General features: G+C 40.4%; 1 protein-coding gene across 2 annotated transcripts in view; it reads right to left on the reverse strand.

Annotated features, from left to right (window-relative positions):
* The window catches only part of rreb1a (ras responsive element binding protein 1a), a 55,458-nt gene extending 34,433 nt beyond the window's left edge, over positions 1 to 21,025 (reverse strand). For both annotated transcript variants that reach the window (XM_056237037.1, XM_056237038.1), the window contains exon 1: positions 20,753 to 21,025. In XM_056237037.1, coding sequence (XP_056093012.1) covers positions 20,753 to 20,792 — 40 coding nt within the window. In that variant the 5' untranslated portion in view covers positions 20,793 to 21,025. The remainder of the gene's footprint in view (positions 1 to 20,752) is intronic.
* Positions 21,026 to 23,873: the final 2,848 nt, after the last annotated feature.

Raw genomic sequence — 23,873 nt, forward strand, 5'->3', positions numbered from 1 at the left:
AGAAAATGTGCATTAACGTGCATACACATTTACCCGACACATTACAGTTCAAAAGTTTGGTGGCTGTATGATTAAAAAAAAAACATTGCATTTATTAAAAGTGACAAGTAATTTTTATAAAAAAAAAAAAACATTTATATTTTAAATAAATGCTGTTTTGAACTTTCTATTCATCAAAAAATCCTGAAAAATAATGTTCCACAAAAATGAAGCAGCACAACTGTTTTTAACATTGAAAAATAATAAGAAGAAATGAATTTTTTTTTTATCGATAATTCTGAAATGTTTCTTGAGCATCAAATCCTCATATTAGAGTGATTTCTGAAGGATCATGTGACACTGAAGACTGGAGTAATGATGCTGAAAATTCAGCTTTGATCACAGGAATAAATTACATTTTAAAATATAGTACAATAGAAAAGTTATGTTAAATTGTAATAATATTTTACAACATTCCTGCTTTTTTATCAAATAAACGCAGCCTTGTTACCAAGCATGAGAAATTAAAAAAAAAAAAAAAAGAAAAACCCTGACTAACCCCAAATCTCTGAACAGTAGGGTAATTTCCTAGATATGCATCAAAGTAGTCATATGACTTTGCCTTAAGTAATGTGACTTAAATCGCTGTCACTCCCACTCATTTCTGTAGCAGACAGTGCTGAGGTTATTCCACAATCTAACGCATAAGCATCAGTAATAGTGAGGTTTTCTTTGCAAACACAACTAGATAAGTCAATATATTTGAACTTAGACTGTTGAGAAGTAAAAAAAAAAAAAAAAAAATCTAAGAAAGGTGCCACAATTAACTGCTACAGGTCGCATGTCATTTCTGCATGACAGGAACCCGTTTAATTAAGGCTAAACTTATGTTTAATGAGCGCAGGTATAGCCTACATCCATTTTTGGGTTAAACCTGTTTGTGTGTGCACACTATGTGATTACCTCTGCCTCCGCGTGTGAGCATGAGCACTTCAGTGCGTGTGTGTGTGTGTGTGTGAGAGAGAGAGAGAAAGAATGCTACTGCTCTGTTTCAAGGCTGGATGACAGGCACGGACAAGTGCATGAACCGACATGTTTGAGAGCATTTGGCGCGCTGAGATAGTGCTGTTTTCTGCCTAGCACATCACCCCTCAATATCAGTTTCAATAGAGAGAGGCGAAGATAAAAAAAAAAAAAACAGTGAAAGAAAGAGGAGATTGGACCTGTGCAAAGAGAGGAAGGTTCAAAAGAGTTTAAAGAAAGGTTTGAAAGAAAGAGGGGGAAAAAACTGCAGAGAAAGAGCGAGGTGAGAATCTGGATAAACGGGACGGGCCAGTTTGCAGCTTGAAAGACAGCACAGAGTTAACTGCTCACTCCCTGGCTTGTTTGCTTTGTTTCTATCAAACACCAGAGACATTGACAGGGGGGGGGGGGGGGGGCTGCACCACCCTGAGGTCTCATATCCTTATCAATGCAAACCCTACAAGACACAGCCTACAGAAGGGCTGATACTAATTACTTCAGTTAGACTATGCCAAATAAGACAATTGCCCACTGTATTAAAAACGTGTTACCAAGTCCTTTTTGAAGAAAGTGTAGTTTCCAAGCAATCCCATCAGAAGTAGGAAATGCAGTCACACTGAGATGTAAAGTTAGAGCCAACACAATACAATAACGCAGTCCCGTTATACATATTTAGCATGAATTCATACTCAATGACATAATTAACCCCGAGTACTCAAGGGGGCGGTCTGCGCCAATAAACTGTGTAATTATTCAGGAAGCTAGCTATAAATGTCAACAGTTTAACCGTCTTCAAACAGTTGGAATAATTGCATAACTCGAAAACTAAAAATGACCATAAGTTACACCACGTATCTGCTTCAAAGAATGCCATGGTTTTGCCATCATAATAAAAGTTCTCAATGGTATCATGTTTCCATGTCCAAATAAAAATGGCTATACCAAAAATATGATATAAGTGATTGAATGGTCAAAAAAAAAAGCATCCCTCAGGAAGTTTCTCAATTGTTCAGCAGAAGTGACAGCGATGCAATCGAAATCAAAGACGAAGCGAATTGAAATCATCTGACCAGCCATTGTGTGGCAACGTGGAAACTCCAGTGAGGTTTGAGTTCCTTGTACAGATGATGGTTTATATTAGAGCAGAACAGAGACGAGGACAAACCAAACCCGGTTATTTTCTCAACAACTAAATTCCTTAAAGCCTACATGATTATCTGCCTTTTTTTGCAGACAAATTTGCAAAGATCCTGGCTTCAACCAGTGGCACCAAATACAGCACATCCAGTTTTGTCAGCTGACAGATTTTTTTATGGTAACATGACTAACTATGACTGTGAAATGTGAATACATCAAATGAGTAACTTTCGCTTCAACTTCGAACAAAATGAAGAGTTCTGCAAATGAAGTTGTGGCATCAATCCATGACCGTCTCTGTGGTCGACTGTTTCACTCATTCAACACCTGAGTCGAGTATACATCATAAAAGGCAAAAAAGCTGAACTGCGCTGCGCAGGAAGTGGCTTTCATTTCCAAATCAACCCTGGCTGCGTTGCCTTGGGCGAGCTTGCTTCATGCAAACCAGCTCTGTATCTGTGCGCGCATCTCAGATTCAGTGAGAGAAAAAAGTTGCAAAGCTTCCAAATCAGTCTCTTTGAAAATACAGTGCTCATCTTGTAAAATGGCTTTCAGATAGGTCCATTCCAGTGAGCAATTTTGCGTTTAAAAGACGTCTAATAGCCGTCTAAAACAAGGCAAAATTTAGCGTTTATTTCATTTCGCTTCTTTATCATCTAATTGATAACTAGTCTATTCTTGGGATATAGTCAATTCAATTTTCACTGGCAGCCCAAATTTTGCCTTGTCCGGCTATTAGACGAGACGTCTTTTAAACTCAAAATTGCTTGCTGGTTACAGTAGAGTTGCACGGATGCACAGGAAGATCTGGTTCTTGGTACGCACATGTTCTTTGGGTGTTTTAAGGGGGATGGGGACTCAGCTGTGGAACAGGCTCGATAGTTTCTGGCTTTTCAGAGGTTAAGAGACAATGTAAACAAGCATGCAAATTGAGGGGTCCTTGGCAACGGACGACTCGGCTGTCAAACCTCACAGGTGCCTGCGACAGGGACAAGTCTTTTACCCTTCTTTGCAGACGGTGGGTCTTTATTTGAGCCTAAAGACACATATGGTGCATTGGATTTGCCAGACTTCACAGTAGGGTGGTTGACTGGTCACATGGGTGAGGTTTGAGGACAGCAAAGCCTCATCTCCATATCCATGCAAATATGCATGGGCGCAAAGAGAAAGAACTGCATTCTCGCACAAAAGAGGCTGGTTTTACCAAGATAGAGTTCTTGTAAGCGAAGACAGACGCCGGCTCTCGCCCGGTTTCTGTGGAGAGTCGTGGTGTGAGTTACAGAGGAGTGCAGATGCAGGGTCCATGCTGACAGATCAGTGTGCCATTGACAGCTGCCTGGAAAAAGCATACACTGTCCACCCCTCATTACAGATGGTGTGTGTGTGTGTGTACAAGCTCTCTCAAAGAATATCCCTGTCCCCACCAGTCCGTCCAAAACAGGGCAGCCATTTTAAAACTCTTCGTTGAGAGGAGAAACAAGAGCCATGAATGAAAAGAATCACAATGATGTGAGACTACATGGGGGACGTTCATCCCAGGCTCACTTTGGTTAAACAGTGCGTGAGGTGTAGAGGAATGAGTGAAAGGAGGATCTGAGCATCTAATCTCCTTCCCATCCTGTTGTTCTTGTTGTTATGATCCCTCCTTTATTTAACAGACGTGTTTCTGCAGGAAGACCAAGAGATCTTTCCCTGGGCCGTTGCTAAGGTGCCTTTCCCTCTCGACTTGCTTAGAGAACGACCCATGGATGTGAAGACTTCTGCGTTGTGCAATTGAAACTGCCACTGTTCACGGACATTGTTTTGAGTAATTAGAGGTCTTGTAAAGGTACCAGGTTTTTAAATTTTGTTTTGAATGCGTTTTATGTGCAAAAATGGAACTTTTGATTCATGCATGGGAAAATAAAACACTCTTGGGAAGCAGTCACCAGGGAATTCCTCCCATTTTTCCCCAATCCCTCCCTCTCGGTAGAGCTGGCCGATGTGGCAGCTTTTATGGCAGAAAGGACGCAGTGGGCCCATGCCGTTCTCCTTTGACAGTTGTCTATCTGTGCAACAAATGGGACATTCATCGAGGGTCAGCAGTGACAGATCGGCTCCATAAAGCCAGAGGCACAGAGGGATCTCCAAACCTCAGTGTATTAGGGGTGCACCGAAATGAAAATTGTGCCGAAACTGAAAATTCTGGATGCTTTTTAATAGCTATTTATTTATTATTTTAAATAACAGCTTTTTTGTATTAACATTATATTTTGTATTTAAATTCAATAATACTGAATTTTAGGGATGCACCGATATGAAAATTACCAATAACCGATAATTCTTTAGATTTGAAAGCCGATAACCGATATATTGACCGATAAATCGAAATCCAATGATTAAATCTAAATGATTACAAAAACAAAAGTCTCACCATTAAAAGCCATGTCTCAAGTACACAATTATAATGATGTTCTCATTATAATGTTATGTAGCCAATATGACAAGACTTGCGCTGCACATGTTGCACTGAACTGTATTTTCCTTTTTTAAGTGATTCCCATCATATTTCAAGCAATTCAAAAACATAATGTCGAACAATGCAAATCTGAAGTGTCTCAGCTGTAATCCATAATCATCAAAATTATAACAAATAAAGGCTTAAAATATCTCACTTTGCATGTAATGAGTCTATATAATATATTAGTTTCACCTTTTAAGTTGCATTACTGAAATAAAGGAACTTTTGCACAATATTCTAATTTTTCGAGTTTCACCTGTATTGAGGAAAGCATCACACTTTTTCTAGTGATAACGGCTAGAGCAAGAGTGAAACCTGACATTTTTCCCCTTTGGCCAAAAATCGATAATGCCATTTTCCAAAATGCCAAAATTGCGGTGCATCCCTAGTGTACGTGTCTCGCATCAGCTACTAGAACAACTGAATCATGTTTGGGTCCTGTAAACGTGCAACTCAAATCTACCATCTGAAAACTTCTGTTTGAACATCACTGGTGATAATGAGGGATGGAGAACCAGATGCATGAACAGTTAAGGCAAAAATTAATGCAGAGAATGCTCAAAGCTAACTTAGTTCAATGAAATCAGAGTATGGCCAAAAAAAGAAAAGGATTTTTTTTTTTCATGTGATGTAACTCAAGTAAAACCGAAAAAGTAAAAATGTTATTTAGCATACTGTACTGTACAACAGTGGGCATGAATGCAAGTAAAATAAAAAACGAATCTTAAAAGCCACATAATGACTGACTTATGTTTGCCCAACGTCGCAATAAAAGTATAGAGACACTTATGATAACCATCTCTCTTTTATGCACCGTTGAGGTATGGGTGTGGCTGGCTGCTGGTTTCATGAAATAGACTCTAAATTCACTGTACACCTGAGAACACAAGAGACAAGGAGTAGAGAGAGGAGGAGGTGTGGTGGGGGTACCTCCAGGCCTTTTCAGTCCTGTAAAAACGGCAAGCTCCTACAAGTCATACTGAAAAAGAGGCTGTGCACGCATCCTGAAATTGTGTGAACGTACCATTATTGCAAAGGGATTCCCTCATACAAATCAATGTTAAAAGAGAACAAAATATCAACAACAAACAAAGATGCCAATTATGAAACAAAGTGTGCAAACAAACCAGATTAACGCACTAACATTTTAGTCAGTTCAACCAAAGTCAAGTGAATAATATGCTAAAATGCGACTGACACACTTCTGAAAGTCTAGCTGGTCAAGTTGAGGCTGGAGAGCCACCACAGGGGGTTCTCCATCATTTATTTGAAAGACTAAAGAAAAGGAAAACCATTGGAGGGGTGTTTGACAGAGAACTAGGCAGATATGCCTCTTACAGCACTTATAATGGAGCTCTTTGTAAAGCAAAGAAGAATACGGCCTTCATCGAGCTGATGCTGAGAACATCTCTTTGCAGCTCAAATGCGCACACATAAACAGACATGCAGTGACCACGCATGATTTGTGGCTGTCAAGACCGCTTTTTCTCCTCTCCTGAAAAAGAACGCTTGTTTGGTGTGAGAAAAGATCCGTGAAAGAACTTATTGGACACCTCGAAGGCCCAGTTCTGACAGCGATGTTATCGTCAGTCAGTGTGCATTCCTTCACTGCCTCTTCTTTCACTCAATCACTCCTGCACCTCCCCTCCCCTCCGGCCCACTTTTGGCTTCTGTTCCAATGTTACATGGCCTAAACTGCAAAAGCAAGGATGCAGGCCAAAGTACAAGGCCAAAACATCAGCCAACTGGTGCTGTGACGGCCATCCACCACCCACTTTTAAGGCCACGCCCCCAAAAGCCAACCCATGTGACTCCCTTCGGCCAATCACGCCTCAGGCTGCCAGCTGTTTGCTATTGCCGTTCGCCTGAGTGACAACCAGGCCGGCGGTTGCAGAAGGGGTCATCCATCACACTCCAGTGTGTGCTGACGCGCAGGGCTTCTCATCTGTGCTGAAGCGACTCCCTAGCCTAGCCTAGCATCACATCACGTACAAATCCCCCCCCCCCCCCCCTCCCTCCTCCCTGCCTGTAATAAGAGTCACATTGTATTTTCCCTTTCGTACCGCTCAAGAGTTGCTGTGCAGGGCTCTCCCCTACATAGGCGTCTGCCTGAGGACACGCTCCTACAAGGGAGCGATTCATCTAGAATGGGGGGGGTGGGTGGAGGCACTGGAACTTCAGAGGAGAATTTGCAGGCTGAGAGCGTAAAAGTCCCATTTTTTTTTTTTTTTTAAATGTGGCAGGCTTGGTGGTTAGCATCAGGCTGACCATCCTACAAAAAGCTGTAGAGGCAGTCTGCAAACAAAGAACGAGCCAAAAGTGAGAACTTTTGAAATTTGACGCATTTAGTTGCAATTTCCAAATGTCATTTCACATGAGAAAAGGGGTCAACTAAGCTTTTACCCAAAGAACCAAAACATTTGGTTTTAAAGAGATCCTTTCTGTCTATTTTTCATCGTATTGAATCTCCATATACTATATCTGTGACATAATTCAAATAAAAGCTTAATCCTAAATTACACCTAACTTTTAGCTAGCCTGTGATCATTCAGCATAACATTACGAATCGATCTGCAGCATGAAAAACACTTATTTCGTATTGTTGCCAGCTCACACGCAACACTCAAATTACAACATTCAAATGAATATTGTCTAGTTTACACAACCTTTTGCGGTTTAGTAATCGTGCAAAGACATTTTGCAAATTCAGATTTAATTTCATTGGACATCATGTTTCAGGTCAAAGTAGCTTTCAGAACTGTAATGCCAATAGTGAAAATGAAATACATGTTATTTAGAGTTCCAACCCTTCTATGTAACGATTATGTTTATTAATTGTGCATATGGTGTCGCATAAAAAGAAAAGTATGCTAGGTGTCACCTTCTATACAAATAAGTTAAGTCTATATTTAAAACACAATAGACTAAATTTGGGAGCAAGGTGCACAAATGTACATTGTTATCCACTGGACGTCACAACATGTTATTCATGCTTGTATTGTTCTTTAAGTGTCAATTAGCTTGAAACCACCTTCAAGTGACGAATCTGAATGACATCACCCGGTACAGAAGTGAAAGAAAGCACATAACCCTGAGCGTAGCAGTCAAAGGATGGCTGGTCATTACAGACCAATCTCTTTTGTTATTCCATTACAGTCTGTAGAGGCGTTAGGGCACTAGCGTTTCGGCTGCAGGGCCGCAAAGGCCTCATTTCCATCTCTATGGGCCCCCTTAATGTTTGCCCACACATTGATAAAGAGGGTCCCATCAGATGTAAGGCGGCACCAGAGTGGGTACAGATTGGTGGGTGGGTGACAGCCCTCAACATTGTGAGGTCCTGAAAGGATACAAGGAGTTAAAACACGCAGGAAGGAACAATTACAAGTTTCAAACAAAGGCAAGCAGGCTTAGCTGAAACCGTCACATAGTTCAACAATGGAAAAAGTTCTGGTTTCCTCCACTGATTTTGGAGAACTTTAAACACTTATTTTTTCCCTTGGCGAGAGGTTCTTAGAGCACGACCTGATTAGGCATTTAATGTTTACCATCTAACAAAAAGAGTCAGATTAGCTGAACTTTTCCTGTCAGCTTTTCCCTGGCAATATGAAGGCTTTACGTTGAAACCTTTTATTTTACTAGTTCTGATGAACAATTCCCTTAATGTAGCACAATAGTTATCATAACAGTAACATCCAGTATCCACCATTTCCTGTTCAGCCGAGGTTTAACAAACTCGCACACAGCCTTGTGGGATAGGCCATTTCCTTAGCAATCCATGACACAGGCAGTTGAATCACAAACACAGACATGCAGCTCGAAAGTGACCAATCCTGACATCATAAGGCGAGGATTTAAATGAATTAACACCTGAAATCTGGGAACAAATCTATAGTGGTCTAAAAGCCAAAAAATAATGCAGAAGTGCAACAAATCTTTTGGCATTAAGGCGTTAAGTTTCATACAGGCCCTGAATTTCTTTATAACTTATCAACTGCCCACTGACCCTGTTCAAAGATTATGGCAGAATGAAATGACTGCAATCTAAGAGAAGACATCACAGAGACACTATCCACTTTATGACAAGTTATGCAACGTTGATGAAGACAAAACAGACACTTTGCACATCAAACACAAGGGCGCTTCCCCCAAATGAGGATATTGTATGTTTTTTCAACTTTATGTGCTGACAATTATGACCCTTCTCATGTCTGTAAATGTCTGCACGAGTATCAAAAGTTTAAAAAAATTCATAAACTAATCAATTTCAACTTGCACCACCAAAAAATTCAGGTTAGTAGTAGTACAGTAACCCACAAGGATGAGCTAAGCAGCCATTTTATCGGATCTCTGACATGCAACATGCATTTTGTAAAGTCTGTACTTTCAGACAGACCCTTGATCTGGTCTTCTCATGAGGCAATCAACAGCCTGGTTATCTTCTCTGCTCTTTGATTAAGTTTATTATTGCCTCTGCTCTACTTTTCCCAAGCACTTGGTAACAAAGTTCATGAGTGGAGTTCTAACTCGCTGGTTAATGATAACACTCCTTGGACAGACATGTTTTGTGGGATGCTGTGGATGGATAGAAACTAGATTAAGGAAGTAGAGGTATCCAAAGCATTTACTGATGACTAACTCTGATGGAGATGTCTTGAAATGTTACCGCTAGTATAAACTCATTGACAGGCACGGACAGGTTGGATGATACTCCATTTGAACAAGCAGTTGTTTTGAACCACACAGCTGTTGTACAGGAAAAAGTTAAATGCCATTAGTGTTTGTTTAAAACAAAGTGAGGCATGGGAGACCAGGTCTGCTTCAGGTTTGTTCACTTAGTGGGTGAAAGTGTCAAGAAATGACTGGGGCATATTTTATGTAATTGTAAAATATAATTGCAACAAGATTCATCCAAGTAGACTTTTACAGGTAGAGTCGTTATTTATTTGACCTCATGGTTTTCCAGATGTCATCTGGGGTGGGTCCCTCAGAAATATCCCAGCGTGTTGGCTTGCTGTGAAGAAGGTGTTGAAGGAGGGCAGCGTTTCTGTCTGCTCATTGTGTACATAGCCCCTGATGGGAAAGGCCAGGTTTCAGGAGAAGAAAGAACCCAGCTCGCTGTCTTTTGTGCCGTCTCCTCAGGGGCACGTCAGCAGAGCCTGCCCCATTGACTCCTTGTTTCCCATGGGAGCCAGACGGTGTACCATTAACCCCAGACCAGTGAGGCAGACACACCTCTACCTTTTCACCTGGCCATTTGAATTTGCAGCTCAAAATTAGGCTTGAGCTCCCACTTTAGAGCCCTAGACCTCTCTAACCCAACCCCCTCTCACATCACATCAGCCGGCTCCATCACAAAGACGCATTTATTTTGGAAACAGTAGCCGGCATATCAGCATTTGCTATCTTTTCTAATGCTGATGTCTCTAAACAGAATCAGCGTGGCCTGGTGTTATTTGGAAATGGCTGACCTGTCATCGAGGAGTGTTATACTCCTGGTGTGATGATTCTGTTAAGGTTTTTGAGGTGGATTGTGGGAGGTTGTATTTTTCTAAGTGGACCGGGAGTGGTTTTCAGGAAGAGTTCTTCGGCATTGATGCTTGCATGGTATAACAGTCACGCATCTTAGGCTACATCTACACTAATCCGGATATATTTGAAAATGCATGATTTCTGTACGTTTTGATCTTTAGTCCACAGTAATAACGTCACGTCCAGTCATTTGACGCATGTGCCAACTTTGTGCTACTTTCACAGTGTTACTAAAGATAATTGTTACTTTGTACAATCTTCATATTACATTACTTCAAAGATGACAGTAACTCACAATTGATGTCCAGCAACAAAACATGAGGAGGATTGCGTTTTAAAACATAAATGGAATAGCGATTGAGCGCGACCTGGAAGGATATTTTGCTAATAAAATTATTGTATCATGTCAGTGAGCTTTTATTATGTTTTACACATGCACAGTAATGCCTAGTTCACACTACATGATTTTAAAACGTCGGGCTGAACTGTGCGGTTCACACTACATGACTTGCTCTCTGTGAAATCAGGAGTGTTCAAGTTGTTGAGCTAGTTCACACCACACGACACAACGTGATTGATCCGCAACAGGAGGTAACGCACTACACGCGTTGACAACAACTCTGTCACCCAACGATTCTATCTTGTCTACAAACCACGTTTTGTCACGAAAAATCACGCGATAAAACGAACCGGAAATGACGCAAAACAGCACGCGCGCCAATACCCAGCGAAGAAGACGAAGAAGAACACAATTTGCACGCGATAACACCCTGACCTGTCGGCGAGCTCAACGATTTGCGAATCGGGCTTAAAATCATGTAGTGTGAACTAGGCTTAAGATCAATTTAAGCATTTTCCAACATTTCAGTTTGGACGAGAAACTTTAAAAAGAAAACTGTAAGCTCATACTACACGACTTTTGGTTGGATTTTGCTGTCGCACAGATTTCCAATATTTGATATTTATTATTATCGTAATTAATATAGTTTGATATTATTGCCACATAATCATGTAGTGTGTGCAATGCAACGACAAGGTGGAACTAATCCAGCCAATCACAGTGCAGATGGTATAAACTGAAAAATCTCGTAATCACTTGCGTGAATTTCTCACGTAAATTTAAGTGAAAACTTTTTTTTTTCTGCTGTTGGTTGGAACTGCCCCAACCAAATGTCTTGAACTTTGTGCACCTCATCAGCCTTGTGTTGTGTAATATGTGCGCTACTGTGACATACCGACGACACATGACAAAAAACCTTGTTGTGTAGTGTGAGCACCACAGCATTTAAGCTAGTCCACAGTCCTGTAGTGTGAGCTTGTCCTTAAATCACACTGCCCTGACCGGAAGAATCTGGTGATTCTGGATGTGCGTGAAATAGGTTTCAAGAAATCACAAAGACGCGAAAAGTCAAACGTGACCAATTGTTTTGTCTAAACTTGCAAGATGATTTTTACAAAAGAAAGTGGGAGACAAGAATGCTGGTGGAGTTTTAAAGCCTTGAGTTCCTTCCTCCCCTCCGAGTCTTCATTTACTCCCAGTGTCTCCGCCTTCGTCCCAAGGCCAGTCCAGTAATCTCGTCCTCCCTTCCCCCCTACACATTAGCAGCTGTGCAAAGGGATGCTCTCAGGTGGAGGCCTGTGTGTTTGCACAAGAGGTTGCAAGAAGGTGTGTGGTTGACTTCTTTACGAGCCTGAGGTGCAGTAGGACTAGGGGCATGAGCTCCGGTCTCTGTGGATACGAGGTGTGTCCTGTGTTTGCAGAACAAACAACAGTACCTTTTCAGCTCATGAGAGGAGATGGCAGGACATTGTGTGTGTGTGTGTGTGTGTGTGTGTGTGTGGGTGTGGATGTGGATGGGTATGTGTATGGTTCGGTTTTGAAAAAGGGGGTGAGTGGGAAGGTTGTTATGCACTTGAACTGTCTGTTTCTTATCCATCACTGCATAAAAAGCTACTGGAAAGGTTGATTATTGTATTCAACATGGAGCGACTTCAAATAAGAACCAGGGGTGGACTGAAAACAAAGCACAACTTTCAACACACAACATTTCCATGGCACTGCACTTTAGTAAATATGCTAAAAGAAACTAAAAGGAAATGCGAGTGGGGCACACGCAAAACTCACCGTCACGGTGCCAGGATTATTTAATTTGGTAAACAAAATGTCTTAAAGATAATCGCACCCAATATTAAGCTTGGACAGTATGAGCAACACAAAAATGACAACACAGACCATAAACGTCACCAACAGATCTGTGGTCAACATCATGTTTGCCGAGCTGCATCTCAGGATTACATCTTTTCCCAGCATGCACTGTGGCTGCCAGGTAAGATGTCATTAGGGCAGCTCATCCTTGAAGGCTATATTTGTTGTCTGTCGAGTGGCAAGGTGGCAGACGGGAGCAAACAGCCACCTCTTGGCTTTCGATTAGCGCCAGACCAGATTTGCGCTGTTTACACAAAGGCCTGTCTGCATGTCCTCAAACGTGTCAGATGCAGAATATGCGTAACTTGCGCCACACATTGTTAAGCTGCAACAAAATACCCTTTTTGGGTCACAAGGAGTCCCAACTCAAGACGACACATTAATGCAGTGCACCATTTGCATTAGGGGTGTAACGATACCCTCATGTCACAATTCGATACATACAGTATCACGATACTGAACTCACGATACAATATTTTGATACTCCAAGAGTGATGATAAAAGATTAACAAAAGATGTACTGTTGATTAAAATGGTATTAAATTGTGGGTGTAAATGAATAGGCTTGGACTTGGTGCTGGAAACCCAATGCACAGGACAATAGTGACACCAGAATAAAAATATACATGGTTATGAAGCTAAAAATACAGAATTATTTTAGACGAATATGCTTGCACTGTGTCACTGACTAGATTTATTTAAAATAATGTAGGCCACTTTTTACTGGCAACAATACATTTGGCATTATCAGGACCCACAAATATTCCCCCATTGCATTATTCTACATTATATTCAACATTATAGTTTAATGTAGTACTGACACTAAAACTACAGTTCTCACAAAGTGATTTTTATTTTTGGGTGAACTATGCACGATACATATTGTTGCATTTTTGTATTGCGATAAGTTGTGACACGATATATTGTTCCAGCCCTGATTTGCGTTCTACACGTAGTCGGGACAGAAACTGGTTGTGCGATGCTGCTAGCCTCTCTTTTTCCTTTCTGCAACCACCCTCGTCTTGTCTGTTCCACCCTTTCTGCCCTCCCTTCTTTTCTTTCTCTCTCGGCCAGCTCCACTAAGCAACAAGTGCTGCCTGTGAGTACCACCCTCCCCCTCGTCCCAGCCTCCAGAAGCTATCGCAAATCCTGCGAGCAACTGCCAGCTGACAAAACTGTTTAGTCAGCAAGAGGGAGGGAGAGAGCGAGCTTCAGGCTTGAGAGAGTAAACGAGAGCTGAGATAGAAAAAGAGGCTGTGCATCAGTCGGCCCACTCTACGACAGCACTTAAATTCGGCATGAAACAGAAGTTGATATAGTTATTTCTTTCCCTACTGTGAGACGTATAACCAAGTGAAACAGTGAACCCCAAAAATTGTAGGGCGGGACTTGATTTTTTCCATTGAGAATTGATTGGATGGTTGTGGTTTGCTATTGGTGGATCTAATGTGAGTGACAGGTTGCCCCGCCCTCGCGCCAGTAAACACATCATCAGAGATTAGTAGAGATGTTGCGGCAAAAGGGAGGGAAAGTTCAATTATGAATAAAAAATAATGGTAAAACTTTACAATAACATGACCTAACAATGAGCAATACAGTATTCATTAATCTTTGTTAATGTTAGTTAATAAAAATACAGCTTTTCATGTTAGTTGACCGTGCATTAATTAATACTAACAAATACAACCTTTGATTTTAAAGGTGCAAAACGCAAGTCTCTGAGTTTTTGCAGAACTACGCCCCCTCTGGTGACAAGCGAAACTGCAACCAGAGTTGTGCACGCTCATGGACCACACGCATCTTTTATTGGATATGTTTTATGTTTCATGTTGTACTATTCTTCCAAACACAATTCCTAGTTTATGAAACTGTTAACACTAACAATGGTAGTAAAATCAATTCTGATTGTACATGTATCTAGCTTACGCTAAAGCATTACACATTTTACGCATCGTCATTTGTTGTCATACATAGATTGGCCGTATCAAACATTAGAGACTGGGCTATATCTTACCGTTTTATCAAGAAAAAAGCCAACTGAGGATCCCGTTTGAGACCAAGAGCAGACCGGAGATCTCTCCATTTGTTGAATGCCTTCCCGAGGTTGACTCTTGTCTTACTCCGACGCCTGTCTGACTCCAATTTGGACCTTTTGGTGGCACTAGACAAAATTTTTATTTTCTTTACGTGGAGTTTGCGTTGGGGTTTGGAATGGACTACAAGCCGGTCTCTTTGAATCCATCTTCTACCTTTGATGCACGAGTTGTCTTCGCTGATGCGGAGAATGGCGGCGCCGGCGAATACACAAACCTGCGAGACATAGCCTGGTGAGCGTGAACGCGCATGACGTCACGCCCAGTCTCAAATTCGAGCCCGAATCCCTCTTATATATTTTACTGTACAGGATTATAGAGGCAATCTCAGTGCGCAGAGAAGGCCTCATTCAGCCCATCAGGCAGTTCTTTAAGCATGTATAGGATAGAAAAACAGGTATTTTTAACATGAAAAGTTGCGCAATGCACCTTTAATAATGTATTAGTAAATGTTTAAATTAATATTAACTAAGATTAATAAATGCTGTAGAAGTGTTGTTCACTCTTATGGTAACTAGGTAGTTAGCTAATGAACCTTATTGTAAAGTGTTACCAAAATAATTGTGCACGAATAAATAATTTATAGTAAATACTGCAATGTTCAATTAAAAACAAGAATTGTCCATTATGACTTCAGTTTAAACACTACAGGAAACAAGACAGGAGAGTTGGGGGAAAAGTTAGGTGGAGGATAAAATGCCAGTAAATACAGGGACGGTGGTGTTAGAATCACTGGGTCTGTCTGAATCTCAGAGAGGGAAAACAGTCGTGCTGCTAAACTCGCTATTGTTCGAACACTTCCTTCATCTCTTTCCCCTCCACCTCAGAGAAGAGGCAAGTTTCACTTCCCGTCTTTCCTCTCATCTCCTCCGTTCAGCTTTGCTGGACCTCCATTTTCCCTGCATCCCTTTCTCCCTCCTGTCCTCCATTGTGGCATTCTTTCACATCGGTGATAGCCGTTGGGTTAGACTTTGAACTCTTAGCAAATACTAACTTTATTTGCTGGTTGGAACGGCTCGGGGGAGAAGCCGGGAAAGGTGATAAGACTGGCTGCAATAACAGGGTGATTGTGATGCATCGTCAAAAGCCAAAACGATGCATTCAGCCTTATGGCCCATTAGCCTGATGACTGCTAAACACGGCAAATGATTGGGTCAGTGCTCTGATGAAAGATTCTCCACAATCCTATAGCTACAGACTATAAAGCAGTTGAATTAAACTTTTCAGTAAAACCAACAGCCAATTAAAACAATAATACTAGATTAAAAAAAACATTGTTATGCAGGTGTTCTGTCTTTTTATTCTAATGGGTTCTGATTGCTATGTGGTTGATACTGTATTGAGTGTTTTTTAACAAGTTCCTTTGTGGTTGCTAAAGATGTTGTGAGTGGATTTTAGATCGTTGCTATGCAGTTGCTAGGGTGATCTGGCGGTGCATATCCGTGGCCCCCAATGGTAGGATGTTGTGGGTGGTTGCCATGGCATTGCTACACGGTTGCTAAAGTGTTCGAAGTGTTTTTTATTTCGCAGTTGCTAGAGTTTCGATTGGTTTCTTTCTGGCTCAAGTTTCTAGACAATTCCAGTCTGGGATTTTTCAGTCAGAGAACAATCATCTGTAAAGGTGTAACAGAACACCTCTCCTCTAGCCACATGTTTTGACACTTATGGTTGGGGTTTTAAAGTCATCATGGAATCAAAATGGGCAATTCTTGTTCTTTCACGGAATTTTGCAGTATTTATAATAAATGATTTATCCGTGGCGTTCACATCTGTTTTTTTAATTCTTGTGCCTCGTAATCTTTTAGCAAAATAATTCTCCCTCCCTCCTTCAGCATCTCTTCTCTGATGACGAGGGCGGGGCAACCTGTCACTCACATGAGATCAGCCAATAGCAAACCACAACCATCCAACCAATACCCCACGGACAAAATCAAGTTCCCTGTACGTCACAATAGGGAAGAAAAGAATAATAGACATGCTTGTCTTCACAAAAGTAGTCCAAGTCATTTTGAATTTTTTTTTTACAATTTAAATGGAATAGTTGCTCAAATTTAATCAATCTGAATTGTTGTTTTGAACTATAGGCTATCTATTGCAGCTGCTAGTTTTTTAGCAGCTTCACGGTTACTGAACCAAACATGTTTTTCATGTTTTCACAGCCAAAGATAAGTGCTGCCTGTGTGGGCCATGACAGCTATCTCCTGCAATCACAGAGAAGACTGGTTGCATTTGAGGTTAAGCTTTCAATCCCATATTTGACACATCTGAGGATAATGAGCCACGTTGAGGAGGCAGAGCAGCATTCATGAAATATATGCATTTTATGACTCAATCAGGGCTGCATTACCCAAAAGCATCGTAAACCGAAGTCGATCGTAGAGACCACTGGTGGCAATTGTTCAACGATCAACTTAGGCTTACGATGCTTTTGGAAAATGCAGTCCTGGACAACCACAAATATAGCCAGGGCTAAAATGTCAGCACCCAACACTATTCTAGGGGCGTCCCGACAGAAGCATGCCGGTGTCGCTCTAAAATAAGCCACTCGTTTTAATATAATGTGATCTAATACCATCAACAAACCCTTGAAACAATCAGATACACAACTCTGCAACTCCCGCCATTCTAGATTGTGTTTTTCTAATTGAATATCTGTGATGTTAAGCGTGTATACTTATACAACAGCATCCTAATATTTATGGATAAACACCCAATTTGTGGGGGGGAAACTACAAATACACCTTAGGGCTCAATTCCTCCATCTCTCACTCCAGCCAAGTGGTTCTCCTGCTGTGTCCCTCCGCTACACAGAGGGATGGAACATAATCTGATCTAAAAAAGGCAAGAATAAATATAGCCTGGGAGCCAAAGGGGCAACCAATTCTGCCCTAAGGCCAAAAGCAGGTCCCTCTCCATCAGGATAACAGGACCACCAATACACAGGTCCCTTAACGCACATGTGTAAGGTCTCATTTAGACTTCAATAGTATTAGCAACCGATAAAACCACTAAGATGCACATCAAAACATCTTGAACGAATGGATGTGTAAGAATTATGCCTAACATTACTAGCTAGGTATAACAAGATGTGATGTTTAAAACGCTAATTGCATCTGAGATCAATTATTTTACAAAGCATTCCAGGTACAATGGTCTGACTATCTGAGATTGAATCAAATAAAATGAAATGTAAATCTGAGAAAGTCATTGATGCAAAGCACTGCTGTAAAGTGTTTATCGTTTGGCAGCCACAACCGAGGCCTGCTGTGTAGGTATCTTGGGAATTACTGTAATGAATTTAGATAATGTCAATACCCAGGACACTCACTGAGACCCGAGGGAGGGTGATATACTTTTAATTATCCCTAGAGAAATCCCAAGAGGGACTGGACGCCAGATTTTCAGGTGTTTGAGAACGCATAAACAATGAAACAATTAAGTAAAGGATGAAAGGAAAAAGTCACACTGGGATGTTATGCATGGGACTCTATTCACTGGGAACTAAAATGGAATCTGAAAACTTCCCATATAGTTCTCCGTTTCCTCTGGGATCTCATTCACTAGATCTTGCATGTGAAAACAGTAAGAAAACACTTCACAAACTCCATTAGCATTGCCCAGAGAACAAAAAAAAAAGAGAAACTGCATACTTCAGAAATCTCAAAAATAAAAACAGAACAAATATGAGTGCAAACTTTCCTATTAGCCTTAGCCAAAGAGGAAACAAACAAAACTACATGGAAACATCCTCCTCCTTTAGCCACAACATCATCGAGCTGATCCTTTAATACTGGCTGCAAGGCCTCCGTATGGCCCTGCTCACGACATGCCTGTTCTCTGACAAACTTTGACATCATTAACTTGAGGAAAAAGCACAGAAAATGTGCTTTCTGTCATCTTTATGGTCCAGCTAAATACATCAGATGGGGCTTTTATTTTAAAGGGTTGCATAAGATCTTATATTTAGAGATGGAGAGAAGACATGATGTCTGTGAAGTGATAGTGCATTGCTGCAGCTCTCGACGCTCTGCTCGTCTACAGTGTTGAATTTCGTAATGGAATGTGAACCTCTCATCCGGATCTGTCCTCTCCTCCCTTCCTTTAAAAGAAGGCCAGAGTGGCAAAGGGAAACATCTTTCTTTGCCACGACCCCCAAAACTAGTTGTGATTGGTTGAGCAGTAATTGGACTTTTGATCATTTGTAGTACCAATCCACCCCAGACCAGGGAATATAAGTGGCGTGAGTATAAGTGGAAGCGGAGCAGGGAACGGGTGTTTTGAAAGTCGGAGCAGCTTCTCCTGTGTGCGGGGAGTGCAGAATGGAAAACCTGGAGTGGAGCTGGAGCCAAGTGATTAGAGAAATCTCTGTTGCTCCGTGTCACTCGCTTACGCCTGTTCCAGATCGTCTTTTCTGTTTTTGTGTTACTTGATGACATTCAAAAGTCGTGTGTTTGTTACACTGTAAAAAAATTATATGAAGTTATGAAATGTTTTTACATTGCTTTAACTCATCAAAATAAGTTTAAGCAATTTTAAGCGATTCAATATTTTTTTAAGTTAGTTTAATGTAATTTAAGTTGAAATGACTTAAACATCTAAGTTGATTGAACTTAAAAATGCAAGGCAGCAACTTTTTTTTTACAGTGTACGGTTTATTGGTCATTATTCAATTATATAAGTTCAAAATAATGGAAAATATTATTTTATATTTCTTGTTTATTTATGGTATCTAAGTGCAACTAAATGTGAAGCAAACTAAGAAAGTTGAGTGACAGACATTTTTTGCTACAGCTCACTGATAGTAACTAAATTACAAATCATATTTTATATATATATATATATATGTGTGTGTGTGTGTGTGTGGTGTGTGTATCGAATCGATCAGCCCCTTTCAACCTCACAAATCAGCAGTTTCCCACTTGTAAATATGACTTCGCTAGATCATTCATGTGCTCAGAACTCCACATGTTCATTGATGTACAACAAATAACTAGCCAATTTTACCCATCACTTCATATTGATGAGCAAAATAGAACTCACAAATGTTGCTGATGTAGTGTATTTTATCATAACTATGGTTACCAGAGGCCTCGTGCCCATTGCTTAAAGGGATAGTACACCCCAAAATGAAAATTCTGTCATCCTTTATTTTCCATACTATGGAAGTCAAACATTCTTCAAAATATCTTCCTTTAAGTTTAGCAGAACAATGAAATGCATACAGGTTTGGAACAACTTGAGGGTGAGCAAATGATGACAATTTTTATTTCTGGGTGAACTATCCACTTTAAATACTAATAACTAGGTTACTTTTTTAATGCATAACTCTGCAAAAAGCATGCAAAAAAATAAGCATATAAGGAGAAGGATGCACAAAAAGTGGCGAGTGAATTTGCCACGTTTACCTCCGGCTCTCCTGAAGTTTCTGCCTCACCGAGGAGGGGCAGGAAAGAGACGGAACACAAATGCCTAGCAACCATTATCTAACCAGCGCGAGCTCTGCTGCCCGTCTCCCGAGAGACCGAGCGGGCTCATCCATTCCTTCAGTTCACCACAAACTTTCAATAAAACTTGCAGAAACACTTTAAAACAACATTTAAACACCTAACGTGGTTACTTTGATGATGCACATCTTAACCAAACCTAATAATGTGACAAACGACACGCTTTCGACGGTAAAACGAACCGACTTTTTTTTTTTTTTTTTTACGTTGCTCAAACTGCAACTACCTGAACGGTTTCGTGATCAAATACAGGCCATCCTTGAACAGATGAACAAACTTGGTGACGCAACAGGTTGTTGTCGAAGTAGAACAAACAAACAAACAAACAAACACAAGTGATATGCGTTAAAAATGACATTTTCGATGGTCGACAACTATCATGGCAGAAGCAGCTCGAGCCGAAGCGATCAAAGTGCACGCGAGATGTGATGCTCCGCGCGACAGCAGCGCGTTAGCTTAACGCTAGCTAACAGCAACAGACTTTCAACCCCATCACCGCATGCAACAACTTCCATACAGCGTTCAAAAGTTGTTAAAGACCAACAGAAAGTTGCGTGCACCGAAACACGCCGATGTCTTAGAGAAACGGAGTTGTTTGGGGCAGGTTTGGGCTGTGCGCGTGAGCATCAGGTCTCGCGCAACGAGGAAGCTGAAGTTGGGGAAAAAAGTGTCCTCTAACTCCACATTAACTTTAATCCTGTCTCTGACTCCAAGCTAAAACACACCAAATGAACACACAACAGCAATACAGCAGAGTTTTGAGGAGAGCCGAGTAACTTACGTTTGACTTTGTTGGGGTTGGGTTGCTTTCGCCGAGACATGATGATGATGATGATGATGATGGTGGTGATGAGCTGAGGAGAGAGAGAAGAAGAAAAAAAAGAAGCTGCAAAAGTTGTTCCGGAGAGGAATCAAAATGGCGTTCGTAAAAGATGTGCAAAGTTCGTCAACTTTGCGTTTGAGTTCCCCACTCACTCTCCCAAATCCCCCCCACGCCGAGATGCTTTAGGGAGGAGAGAGGAAAACGCTTATTACTGCGCCTCTCTCTCTCTCTCTCTCTCTCTCTCTCTCTCTCTCTCTCTCTCTCTCTCTCTCTCTCTCTCTCTCTCTTTCTCTCTCTCTCTCCTCTAAAGCTGATCAGTAAGGCGGAGTGTCACGTGTTGCTCCTGCTCTAGTCTCCAAGGGGACGCGCGTTACTGAAGCTGCCGACACACACAAGCATCACACACACACACACACACACACACTAAAGTCACCCTGTTCTTTTCACAACTACTTTCAAAACTATCATAAAAGCACACTTTAAACTAAATGTGGGTGTTGGAAGACACATGAAAGTTTATTTCCAAAAAATAAAATTGCAATAGAAAGGTGCAAAATTATGTTAGACATAAAGATAAAATAAAATAATATATATTATATTAAATTATGATATTAGTAGCTAGCATAGCAATAGCAACTTTATTTATATGGCACAATTAAAACAACACAAGTTGACCAATGTGCTTTACAATGTCACACAGAACACAAAAAGAGAAAAGAGCATCACATAGGCCACACATAGTGACTGATTAAAAGCTATCGAAAACAGAAGTGTTTTGAGTTGTCCATTAAAATCCTGTACAGTAGTGCATCTCTAATATATTTAGGCAAAGTAGTTGTAAATCTTTGCAAAGTATCTCTATTAACATGATTACAAAAATAATAAATTGAATAACCATCAAAAATTAAAAGATTGCAAATAAATTAAATATAAACAATACAAATTATAAGTGCATTGTATCTGTATCAACATTTATATCATGTCAGAACACTGCAATGGTAAAGATTTACAATATTTCAGTCTTTTTACTTAAAATTGCTAATTTTATTAATTGTGTGACTTGCCATTTCTTTGTAATTATTTGTCAAATTTAGCAGTTTCTGAGTTAAAGTTGTTTCAAAGTACAATCAACTTAGATGTTTAAGTCATTTTAACTTATACATGAAACTGACTTAAAAGATGAGTTGGATCTTGTAGCCTATAACTTATAAATTATTTTTTAAAATTTAATAAAACATTTTTTAATTGCTTAACTTATTTTGATGAGTTAAAGCAATGTAAAACATATGTTGTCATAACAGACTCATTTGCAAATAAAGGTAAAACAAACATTTAAAAAATAAAGTAGTATAGTATTATCTGTATTTACATTTTCCCATGAACTCACAAAAATATTAATGACATCAATATATATATATATATATATATATATAGCCTATGTATACTGTGTGTGTAAATCTGGTTTGGAAGACTCATTAATTCAACATCAATAATAAAACAAATACTTGTAAATTAATCAAATATAAAGAATACACATTATTATTATTATTAGTTGCACTATAGTCTATATTGATATTTTATAGTGTTTTATTGGCACCACAAATAACATAATGGAAAACAACGTAAACAAAAAATACACATATTAAATGACAAAGAAGGAATCACTTTAAAGAATAAGTTAGTAATAAGTTAGCCATAATTTAGTCTGGCATGTAACAGTCTGTAATGAGAAATAAAACTTAAAATGGCTCAAGAAATGCCCTATACAGTACATGATGGTTTTATCAATCATAAGGTTTTGTCTGTTAAAGTGGTTAAAGCTGCAGATTCCTCCTGACGCTGATAGCAGGATATTAAAGATATACAGTATCAACTCCATCCAGCTGAAAAAAAACACACGCTTAAACCAGTCTAGGCTGGTCTTAGCTGGGCCAAGCTGGTGTTGAACTGGTTTTAACTGGTCTTTTTAGCTTGTCTCCCTGCTGGTCAGCTAAAAGAAGTGTCCGAAACCGCTTTAAAGGCTGATTCGACTGGCCAAACCTGCCCCGGTTACACCCAGGCATCTCTTTCCCCTCTCATACTGGATATTATAATCAACCGACTATCATTCTGTAATTCTGATCGATTAGTACGCGACGACATTTTGTGTCAGCTTAACTGCACATATTAAACAAGAATATATTTAGCATTTGCCCTCCAGCAGAACAGTTCTGAATGTGTCCAGAGTTTTGCTGCTCGGTTCATGGGTCAATGAATAACTCGTCTGAGAAGTTTATCATTGGTTGTGTCACTGTTCATGCAATGCATCATTGCGGAACGCCTCCAAAAAGAACAATACTTCAGTTTCACTGCTCAAATATGTTAATAAGCGATTAAAGCTATGGTCCATTTCTTTCATTATCATGTAAACTACACCTACACTGGACGACAGGTTGTACTGAAAGGCCTACAAATCTACACAGCACACAAAGTAAGACAAGATGCAGCGAGACCTCCATCTCCAAACTAGCCGAAACTTGAGAATGATGTTATTTATTGACCGTTACCTAGGCTTCCAAATGCAACCCTGTTGCTAGGGAACAACCTTTCACAGCAACAAAAGGTTTCCTTTATCCTCGGTGAACGAGCCTGAAAGAATACCTCAGCAGTGCAGTCTGAGGACAGCAACTCAGAGCCATCCCGGCACAGAACGGGCTCGGTTTAAAGATGAACCCCTCATAATCAGGCCTGTGCTGGACGAGGGACGGCCACTGCTTTATGATGCTCTTTATGGACGCGAAACAGCAGTAAACAACATTGAGCTCTCATGCTTTTTGCACTGTTGCACTCCGATTTGGAGCAATTTGCAGCATATCTATAAAACGGCCATTTGCATGTCAAGTTTAAAGCCGTTCTTCAATAAGCACATGCTAGTACATCTGCAGGTTCAGCGTCTTCAGAGACACGGCTGGTTGGAGGAGAAGTGAAAGAACAGGTTTCCTGGAGGATGATTCTCGGCTAACAGTCGTTTGTTGTGTTGCTCCCTTCATGTTGCTGGATTCGGTGACTGTGGGCGCAAACATTAGTCCAGTAATCTGTT

Source organism: Rhinichthys klamathensis, unplaced genomic scaffold (assembly GCF_029890125.1).
Source record: "Rhinichthys klamathensis goyatoka isolate OS25496 unplaced genomic scaffold, OSU_Roscu_1.1 h1tg000476l_1, whole genome shotgun sequence".
NCBI lineage: Eukaryota > Metazoa > Chordata > Actinopteri > Cypriniformes > Leuciscidae > Rhinichthys > Rhinichthys klamathensis.